The 10,862-nt window shown below is 43.2% G+C and overlaps 2 protein-coding genes across 2 annotated transcripts; one reads left to right on the top strand and one right to left on the bottom strand.

Moving 5' to 3' along the window:
- Nucleotides 1–4,340: 4,340 nt before the first annotated feature.
- On the top strand, nt 4,341–6,748 carry LOC143325753 (chymotrypsin A-like). Its single transcript, XM_076739057.1, has 7 exons — nt 4,341–4,392; nt 4,903–5,006; nt 5,086–5,165; nt 5,429–5,507; nt 5,594–5,774; nt 6,364–6,497; nt 6,587–6,748. The coding sequence occupies exons 1-7, from the start codon at nt 4,341–4,343 to the stop codon at nt 6,746–6,748; spliced, it is 792 nt and encodes a 263-aa protein (XP_076595172.1).
- Nucleotides 6,749–7,128: 380 nt separating this feature from the next.
- agrp (agouti related neuropeptide) lies at nt 7,129–9,369 on the bottom strand. The gene is made up of 3 exons (XM_076739071.1): nt 9,155–9,369; nt 7,598–7,695; nt 7,129–7,459 (listed from the first exon to the last, which is right to left on the bottom strand). The coding sequence occupies exons 1-3, from the start codon at nt 9,291–9,293 to the stop codon at nt 7,268–7,270; spliced, it is 429 nt and encodes a 142-aa protein (XP_076595186.1). The 5' UTR covers nt 9,294–9,369; the 3' UTR covers nt 7,129–7,267.
- Between the last annotated feature and the right edge of the window lie 1,493 nt (nt 9,370–10,862).

Below are 10,862 nucleotides of genomic sequence, written 5' to 3' on the forward strand. Positions count from 1 at the left end.
CTGTGGAACAAATACTTGCAGATAGGCAACTATTCATCAACATAAATTGAGTAAGCATTACCACAATCAGATGCATCTTGGTAAAGTACAACATCACCATAAAGCAATTGTACAGGGTCCCATTTGAGAGGAACAGTATAAGGTACCATATGTACCATTGTATCAGTACCACATAGATACATTCAGAGAGGGCCACAGGTACCTGTGTGTTTGTGTGCTGGGGGGGGGTTGTTTTATTTTCTCTTTACTACATGTACTGTACTGTAAAGTATAGTACTGTAATGTGCAGTATTTAGTTGATGTCATTTGTAACCATACAGTAATTCTATTACAGTACTTTTCATTTTTGGTTCTTGTGAAAACTGTTGTTGGGAAGAAACATAACAAAAACTGTGTAACAAACAGTGTTTCATTGAGCTTCACAGGATGCTCTGAGAAACTGAATCAAAACAGTGAAAATGAAAGACTGCAGTGTTTTATATAAAGTACACTAAAATGAAAAGTTGTTTTGTCATCGTTTGAGCCGTACTGCTCAGAATGTTTAGCTGTTTTTTTCACCATGATAGTCAACCCTGGAAATGTTTCTCATACACAATTTTTTTGTTTTGTTCCACTTTTTGTTGACACTGACTGTTTACTGCATTATACAAAAATGTCAGTTTTGTGTAGCTGAATACTATTGTGTATCACACTGAGCTTTTTAGATTCAGATTTCAACAGTAGATTTCAAAAGTTTACTGGGAAAAGTCAATACTGCACAACACTGTAGTACACAGAAAAAGGATATGGACATTTGTATGTACACAGTAAATTTGTTTGTGTAGCAATTACATGTACTGTAAATAAAAAATGCATCTTTGATCTTTCATGTAAACTCATATACATTGAACAGAAAATGTGCCACAAAATGACATCCTTGCAAAAAATCAAAAACAAAAGAAAACAAACATCCTGCAACAATGAAAAAAAACAGCAGAGGTTCAGAAAAAAAAAAACAGCAGAGGTTCAGAAAAAAAAAAACAACAACAACTTCATACCTGCTCACAGTGGGCTACATGACACTATAAGTTCTCATCGTCTTGGACATCCTGTCAGTCTTGTTGATCTGGCCAGAGATTTTCATCGACATCACACCTGATGTTTTCCCTTGCGATGCACCAGGGGAAAAAATCTCCTTGCATGGCACAACCATCCCCTACAATGATCACCTGGGATGTCCTCACATGCAGCATTCATGGTATCCAAAAGAGACATCTGGTCCTGTGGCCAATGGTCATATACATTCCACCTCCAGGCTGAAAAGAACTCCTCTATTGGATTCAAGAACTGGGAGTATGGTGGAAGGAACTCCATTGTCATCCTTTGCTGTGCAGCAAACCATTCTCTAACAGCAATCGCTCGGTGGATGCTGATTATCCCACGTAATGACACAGTTTGGCAAATCTGGCCTGACTAAACATCTTTCATGTTCTGGTATTAGATCTCTGTGAAGTGTATCTAGTAAGGCCAGGAGAAGCTGGGTGTTGTAGGGCCCAGTGTGTGGAATATGTGTGCTCACACCATTCTCAGATATGGCAGCACACATTGTGATATTGCCCCCACGTTGGCCTGGTACGCCAACTGTGGCTCTGTGTCCGATGACATTGCGGCCACGTCTCCTGCATTTGGATAGATTGAAGCCGGCCTCATCCACAAAAACAAGAATGTGGGTTGGTTCTTGTGCCTCCAGATCCATTATTCTCTAAATAATAAATCAGAAAAAATACAAAGTTAGTTTTACATAGCCTATTCTAGAATGTGACTGTTTAGTAGTAAGTAGAAATGTTTTCAGTTTTAACTGTATGGGTACCTACAACTTCAATCAGGATCAGAATCAGAATCAGATAGCGTTATTGCCAAGTATGATTTTAGACATACAAGGAATTTGTTTTGGTAAAGTTGGTGTATGACACATCTACTAAAAATAAGCTATTAAGGAAGTACAAAATATAACAAAATAAATATATATGCACAAGTCTGTTTTTTTTTTTTTTTTCCCAGAGACACAGTCTGTTTTTTCAGAAAGAAGTCCAAGCTGAGCGTTAATGTAACGCATTACAAAAGATACAGGCATCATTGAAGTACAGTAAAACTCACTGTACAATACACCATGTGCACACCAATGGTTTACCTGGACATACTGGTATCGCAGCTCCTTCATTCTTTCACTATACCTCTCAAATGGCACCCTGTAGAGTTGTTTCATCCTCATTTGATTTCTTTTCAAAACTCTGTCTATAGTGGAAAGGCTGACAGAATTGATACTTGCGAAGATATTGTCATCAGCAACGATTGCAGTTTGGATCTCTCTTAACCTGATGGAATTGTTGGAGATGACCATGTTGCAAATTTCTTGTACATGCTGATGGCTAAATACTGCTGCTCTGCCACCAGCATGAGGTTGTTGTGCAGTCCGATACATGTAGAATTCACAAATAGATCATGTTATTTTTATATATATATATATATATATATATATATATATATATATATAAGCACAGCCAACTCCTGAGCTGAGTCCCCGGCAGCTGGACTAATCCTTCCCTCATCATCCCTTGTAGGAGCTGGATTTTTCCAGGACAAGACTCTCTGCCCCTATACTGACCACCCAGAAACAACTACAGCAGTTTTTGGGGTTTGCCAACTTCTACTGCTGGTTCATCAGGAATTATAGAAGGGTCAATGTTCCTCTCACCAACCTCACCTCTCCCTTGCTCCCGTTTTCTGGTTCTTCTGAAGCGGATAAGGCATTTACTGAGTTACAGAAACTGTTCATTTCCACTCCGATCCTCGTTCAGCCAGATCCTGCAATGCAATTTATTCTCAAGGTGGATGCCTCTGAAATACGGGTGCGAGTCATCCTGTCTCATGGTGGTCACATGGGAGACTGAGGCCAAAGTGAGAAAAGCACAAAAAGAACAGCCCCACCCAGGTAATGGCCCCATTAACCATGTGTTTGTACCTGACAGTATTTGGTACCAAGTTCGTCAGTGACAACACAATTCTCGTTTTGCCTGTCACCCTGGAATTAACAGTCTCCTATTGAAAAGGTCATTTCGGTGGCCCTCCATGGAGATGGACATATGGGAGTTTGATCCAGCCTGTATGATGAATGCCAGAGGCAAAGCATCACCGTCCTCCTGCCTGTCTGCTCCAGCCTCTCCCAGTTCCTAACCGTCCCTGGTCACACCTCGCCTCCTCCCAAGGTAACACTGTTATTCTAACCACAGCTGATTTTTCCAAGCTCTCCTCAGGCCATGAGACTGTCAATATTATGACTCAGTGTTTCACCTCCATGGGATACCTGCGGACATTGTGTTGGACAGTGGCCCTCAGTACTTGTTGCAAGCCTGGAAGGCTTTCTGTGAAGGCCTGGGAGTCAGGGTAAGCCTGTTTTCTGAAAGTCTCCACTTCTCATTAATCGAATATGCTCACAACACTGCTGAACCCCCTCCACACATCTAGGTTATCAATAAAAGTCCTACCTCTAATGTGCTCCGCCTGCTGAATGTTCAGCGATGCGGCAGGGGTTTTCAGTACCTAGTGGACTGGGAGGGATGTGGTCCTGAGGAGAGGTCAGTCAGTCAGTCAGAAAGTCAGTGGGTGGCCTGGTGGCACCCGTTGGGGGGGGGGGGGGGGGTTGGTAGTACTGAACATTCATTCATTCATTCATTCATGTGCACCCACCAAGGGAAATAATCAAACCGCAGACTGTTTTTATGAAGTCTGTGGTTTGTGTCATAATTACTGACAAAACATTCAACCTGACAGATGTCTGATCTTTTGAATGAAATTGAAATAGTTAATCAATTAGATCAAACAATCATAGATGATCAATTAGATGATCAATCTGATTAGTAGACTGACAACAAGATTTTTTTTTTTCAGTTTTAAATGACAGTAAACTGAATTTCTTTTTGCATTGTTGGTCGGACAAAAGAAGACATTTGAAGACATCGCCTTGATATCTGAGAAACTGAGATGGCCATTTTTTGGTATTTTGTTACATAGGCTGATCAATTAGTTGAAAAGAAATAAAAAGATGATTCAGTAGTGGGTTAGGTTTGTAGTTGTAATCTAAACTTTCTGATCTCTACTAGAACTTAATAAAATGAGTTTTTTTGGATTGTGATAACCAGACATGTGAAACTCACATGTCTGAGGTGGAAAACTCTCTGTAAGTTCCACCTGTCCAAACTCCCACCATCTCTGATAAGATGTCCCCTCCTGTCTCATCCAATCACGTTGCACCCCAGCTGTATAAAAGCTCCTGGCTCAGACAGACCCAGCATGATTGAACCATGGCCTTCCTGTGGATCCTCTCCTGCCTTGCCTTTGCCGGCGCAGCCTATGGTGAGACAAACTCTGCAACTTCAGTGAAACAGCTGAGGGAGTGAAGCTACAGCTACAGATTGATTCTCAACAATAAACTGACTGATTGAGTTATTTGCTTATTTAACAACCAGTTGTAGCTGCAGTTAGGGACAATAATCACCACTTTCAGTAGATTTTTACACCTTTTCTGTTGATTTATTTGTTTCGCATTATTCAGTCCATGATTAGTGATTGAGCTGTCATTATTGCAACAGCGTGCGTGGTAAATATCTACTTCAACATGAAGTATTGCCCTTATTCAAGCAGGTTTTTCCAATGAATTCAGTCGTCACTGAAAACAGGAGTTGTGTTGGGTTAGCAAATAATCGAAACTCAAAGGTCCACCTACAAGTTGTTTTTCTGGAGTTTTCAGCCAAGCCTGGTTGTTGTAAGTGGACCTTAAATTTTTCTGAGACAAACGCTGTTCTCAAATGTGAACAATGAGCTTTCACATTTGTGTTGTTCATGATTTCATGATGATGTCACTAGGTTGCGGCACTCCAGCCATAAGACCCATCGTCACCGGTTACTCTCGTATTGTGAACGGTGAAGAGGCAGTGCCTCACTCCTGGCCCTGGCAGGTGTCCCTGCAGGTAAACACACACAAACACACACACATACACACGTGTTTGTGTTTACAATTGTGTCATCTGCCTCTCGTTGTTGTTTCAGGATTACACCGGCTTCCACTTCTGCGGCGGCTCTCTGATGAATGAGAACTGGGTGGTGACAGCTGCTCACTGCAATGTCAGGTACACAACTTCATCCAGTCACCTTCGTCCAGTCACCTTCGCCCACTCACCTTCGTCCACTCACCTTCGTCCACTCACCTTCGTCTAGTCACCATTATGTTTTTGCTGTGAAGCAGCTTCAGATGTTAAATTCAGACTGACCACACAAACATTGAGAAGCTCTGTCTGTCTCTTTCTGCTGTTCGTCGCCTTCCAAAGCTTTTTCGGGACATTTGAAGATGTTTTTCACACAAAATGGCCACCTTGTGTCTTTTTCTCTGCAGGACATCCCACCGCGTGGTCGTTGGAGAACACGACCGCTCCAGCAATTCCGAGGCCGTCCAGGTCATGCGTGTTGGCAAGGTGGGTGACAAATGTCATCAGCTTCTAATCTCATCGCGGTGTCTTCCTGTGTGTTTGCTGGTCGTAATGATGTCATTTTCTGCCAGGTGTTCAAGAACCCCAGCTACAACAGCTTCACCACCAACAATGACATCACGCTCATCAAGCTGGCCAGCCCTGTCCAAATGAACGCGCATGTTTCCCCAGTGTGTTTGGCTGAGACCACTGACAACTTCCCCGGAGGCACTAGGTGTGTGACCAGCGGCTGGGGCCTGACCCGTTACAACGGTGAGAGCGCCTGCACTGGCTGGCCAATCAGAGGAGAGCAGGGTGGGGCATCAAGACTAATGCAGCAGTCAGATGGTTTAACAGCGATGGTTATGGGCAGGTGAAACATCAAAAATCAGATGAAACATCAGAAATCTTACGCTATGTAAAACGACACATAGAAACACAAACATTTAGATAACATGAATTTAAAAACCGGACCAGGTTTTGACGGGACCATGATCAAACTCTTTCTCTCAGTTTCAGTCTCAGTTTCTGAGTGTTTGTCAGCTCGAGGGATCACTGGGTCTTTGTGGGAGGAGCTCGGAATGTTATTTTGACGTGAGTGCACAGAAATGTGTCACTTTGTATTGAATCAAGAGGAGAGCTCGCTTTGTTGAAGGAACTGAAAAATGGTATTTCTCAGTCCTTTAGAGTGCTTTACAGATCACTGTAAAGCAAACCTGTTGGGACTCTGTGTATCAGACCACTTTGGGGAGTTTCAACAGAGAAAACATGACATACTTTAACCACTGGGGGCAGTATACAGCATGCAGACCTCCAGAGTTTATCAGTGATGTCTGAAGCGTGATGTGTTTGTGTGTTGCAGCTCCTGACACCCCCGCCCTGCTGCAACAGGCCACCCTCCCCCTGCTGAGCAATAACCAGTGCACCCAATACTGGGGCAGCAGGATCACCGACAAGATGATCTGCGCTGGTGCCTCTGGAGCCTCCTCCTGCATGGTGGGTGGTGCAGACGTACAGCAAATGTAAAAGATTGCTCCCGATGTTGTGTTGCTTATATTGTTTACTGTTTATTTGTGCTTTTTCAGGGTGACTCTGGTGGTCCTCTGGTCTGTGAGAAGGCCGGAGCTTGGACTCTGGTTGGTATCGTGTCCTGGGGCAGTGGAACCTGCTCCCCCTCAATGCCCGGAGTGTACGCTCGTGTCAGCGCGCTCCGCGCCTGGGTGGATCAGACCATCGCTGCCAACTGAGCACTTCAGACAAGACAGCTTTCATGTCAACCTGATCATCAATAAAACACTGAAACTCTGAAACAGATCCATCGATATCATTTGTTCACACTGAATGTAGAGAAATACTTTTACATTTTGTCAAATGTTCTCTTCCTTTCTAAGAGTGATACACTCTGCGTGAGCGGTGCATTCAGGACAGAGCTGGAGACAGGATATGTTAGCCTAGCTTAGCATAAAGACTGGAAGCAGAGCTAAACAGTTGTCAGTAAAGTTAAAAATGCACCTACCAACACCTGTGTAGCTCAATAACTGCACACAATAATACACCTCTGTTGTTTTTAATTTATCAACTTGTTAACATGTTGACGTTTGGAATAACTGGCACAAAACACGTTAGGTTGACATGTGAAAATATATTTAGCCCAACAGTCATTTATCACACACAGAGCATCCACGTTTCTTGTCAGCAGCATCTGTATTTCTGTCTGCATGTCTTCTCATGGCGACTTGTCATCAGGTACATGGTCAGGTGCATTATCAGGTGCGTCTGGGTGGGCAGGTGTGGCCGACTCGGCGGCAGTAGCAGATGGCGTTGAAGAAGCGGCAGTAGCACGTGTCACAAGGATCACAGCAGGGCAGCGGGTAACCCAGACATGACTGCTGGTGGGGGATACAGCGGCGAGGTGAACGCATGGCCCGACCCTGCAGCTGCAAGGCTGTTGATGGGTCCTGGAAAACATGGAGGAAATGGAAAGAAGAAGAAAACCGCTAAATTCACTGTGCTGCATTCACTGTCCCCATAAAGCATGTAAAGTAGTAGAAACTCATTAACAAAATGTACTGTGTCTTTACATAGGCCACACCCACCTCGTCATAGGGCCCTGCGTCCATCAGGAAATGATCCTCCACTGAGTCGACCGGTAGGAGGGCGGGGTCATGCACAGATTCAGGGGCGTGGCTTCTCTCTGCAGGACACACGGCAGAAAACATACCCGCTGTCACCTGTCGTTCACAGTCATCACTCCGTCTGTGATTTGTATTCCTAAAGAAATGGCAGTTGTGCCAGATCACATGATCCTTATTTGGCAGGTGTTCTGGTGCGAAGTGACAATAAATGCTTTCAAAACAAGCTACAGATAAAAATTGCATGAAATAAAAAGCTGAACCATGCTCACACCTGCAGTGTGGTCTGCACCAATGCTTCCTTTTTGTTTGGAACATGAAGGTGTTTTGTTGAGTTACAACTATTTGTGTGTTATGTTGGACACATTGTGAACTCTGAGGCAGATTTGTAATTTTATTTATATGTGATTGTTCATGTTCATGATGTCTTCAGTATCTACACTGTAAAAAATAAAAGGACTCTTAATGTGAGCATAACTCCAATGATCTTAGTTCACTGTTTACAAGCACTGACAAGACAAACTTAACTTAATTCGCCTGAAGATGTTGGATTGTGACCAAGTTCTGTTTTATATGGAACATAGTTTGGACCTGATGTCTGGAGTATCTGATGAAGTTTTTCATGTAAGATAAGATAAGATAGACTTTATTTATCCCACAATGGGGGAAATGCACATGTTACAGCAGCAACAAGACAGAGTGCAAGAAGTCAGAGGACAAGAAGACAAAAAAAATTTGCGCAAGTGTTATATACCTGTAATATTTAAGTCAATAAACTAACTAATGAGAAGGATGACTCCCTGGATCAATGATTGTGTCACTTCGGTGGAGGAGGAGTCTTTTCAGCCCTGCTGTGCATGAGGATCCGCTAGATCTGTCTGCTCCCAGTGTTCTCTGTTTCCCTTGTCTCTTGTGTTATGTGTCTGTCTGTCTGCTCCCCTGTCTGTCTCTGCTGGGTGTTTCCCAGCACCTAGCTGACTCCGCCTCTCCGGCAGCGCACCTAGAGCACATGAGCCTGATTAAGGCTCAATATATAAGGAAGACGCTGAGCTAGAGTAGTCGCCGGATTATCCTGATCTCTTCCATGAGTTTACCAGAACCTTGCCCAGTGAATATTTCTAGTCCTTGCCAATTTGCTGTCTCAGCCTTTTGTCCAGTGACTTTTTCTTTGCCTCACCTGTGCTTTGTTTGTTCACAGTGCCTACCAGCCACGTTCAGCCTTTGCCCAGCCTCAGCCTCCCATGTGGAGAATTGTTTGTTCAACTCGTTGAGTGTGCCTTTTGTTTCTCTCTCCACTCGTTGAGTGTGTTTTTGGTTATCGTTTCCACTCTTATGAGTGCGCTGTTGGTTCGTTATTTCCACTCTTACGAGTGCGCTGTTGGTTTGTTATTTCCACTCTTACGAGTGCGCTGTTGGTTTGTTATTTCCACTCCTTATGAGTGCGCCTTTTGTTGTAGTTCTTGTAAATAAATTGTTTGTTTGTGCTGGTTGGAACTCTCTCATTGGACAGGTGTTACTGACCAATGTCAGACAGGTATGAGGCTTCGGAGCGGCGGCCAGCGGCCTGCCCGTCGTCCAGCTGGATGTTTCCATGAACCAGAGAGGAAGAGAGACGCAGCAGACTGAAGGACAAACAGCAGAGCAGCACAGAGCTAAACATCCTGCTGTCAGAGAGAAGAGGAAGAAGAGACGGTCCGCACCACAACTCCCACAATCCTCAGCTTCTCCCCGAAGAGCCTCTGAAAGGACGAAACCGGACAAAGTTCAGCTTATTTGAACGAGAGAACGCTAAAGGGAGGTCAGTGTCCTTAAAAGTTCCTGACATCATTTTCCACATAATGTTGTGACTTTACCTGACCTTTTTTACACTGAACAGGTAACATCTGAACAAACATCTGGAGAAAGAAACTCAGATTTGCCCAGAGCGTGTGAATTATTCTCCAGCAGTCGATCTGAGAGGACTCAAACGCTGATCGCTGATTTTGGATTGAGTCGGTTCTAGTTTGGAGTGATATATGAACATCTAACCCTTCCTGTCACAACCCTTCTGATCTTAATCCCAGTGAAGGACACTAGAAAATCACCAGCTGCCTCTTTACTTCCTTTACTTCACTGGTGGAAAGTAACTGAGTACATTTTCTGCAGCACTGTGTTACTCTACAGTTTTGAGGTACTTGTACTTTACTTGAGTCTCTCTGCTGTTTGTTACTGATAGAATTTGCTTAATTGTCATCTTAAATTACCCACAGTACATACAGCTGTTGGATAAATGAGCTCCATTTCAACCAGCAACATTAAAATGCTGCTTACACGTTCATGCATCTGCATTATATTTACAATTACAATATTTCATTTGGCAGACGCTTTATCCAAAGCGACGTACATATGAGATTTTCACACATCACGAGGTTCTAGATTGGAGAGAACAACAAGAGTCAGTGGCCTAACACAACTTTCTGGTCTCTGGTCTGGACATAGTTGCTATGGGACAGTGCTACGAGGTGATGCTTAGAGTGAACAGAGAGGGGTTCAGTAAAGAGTTTGGTCTTTAGTCTTTTTCCAAAGATTGAGAGAGGCTCCATCCACCACCAGGGAACCACAGAAGAAAACAATGAAAATATAAAACCACCCCTCTGCTGCATTCAGACTACTTTGATACTTTGAGTACTTTTTGCTGATAATACATCTGTGCTTCTATTAAAATGTAACTGTAAATGCATCACTGATACTTTTCTCAAGTAAAGCATAAAAATACTTCTTCCCCCACTCATGGGCAAGTGAAAAGAGAAAACGTGTTACCATGTGCTTCTCTGTGGATCAGTGTTATTGATCTGCAGATCCTCTATGAGCAGATAAAATAATAATAAAACAAAAACAATGCCAACATAAAAACATTTCAGGAAGACATAATAAAGAGGACGATAGAAGCAGCAGGTGTGCTGCAGTTTAGAATCCAGAGACATAATTCAGTCATTCTCTTCCAGACTTCATGTCTCACAGATTCATCCAGTCACAGTTTGTTGAAGAAAGTGAAGAACAGCAGCTGTCCAACTGAACGTCTTTGTCTCCATGAACCACATTTCATATGATATTACAGTTTTTCTCAGTCACTTTGGTTCATTTCTCAGATCAGAATTGAAAATCTCAAAACTGCTTCAGTGTTCACATCATCGTGTCACCTGTGCACATCAAAAAGCAGTTTCTCACCTCTTTGAACAAGTTCTAAATG

Source organism: Chaetodon auriga, chromosome 1 (genome assembly GCF_051107435.1).
Source record: "Chaetodon auriga isolate fChaAug3 chromosome 1, fChaAug3.hap1, whole genome shotgun sequence".
In the NCBI taxonomy this organism is placed as follows: Eukaryota; Metazoa; Chordata; class Actinopteri; order Chaetodontiformes; family Chaetodontidae; genus Chaetodon; species Chaetodon auriga.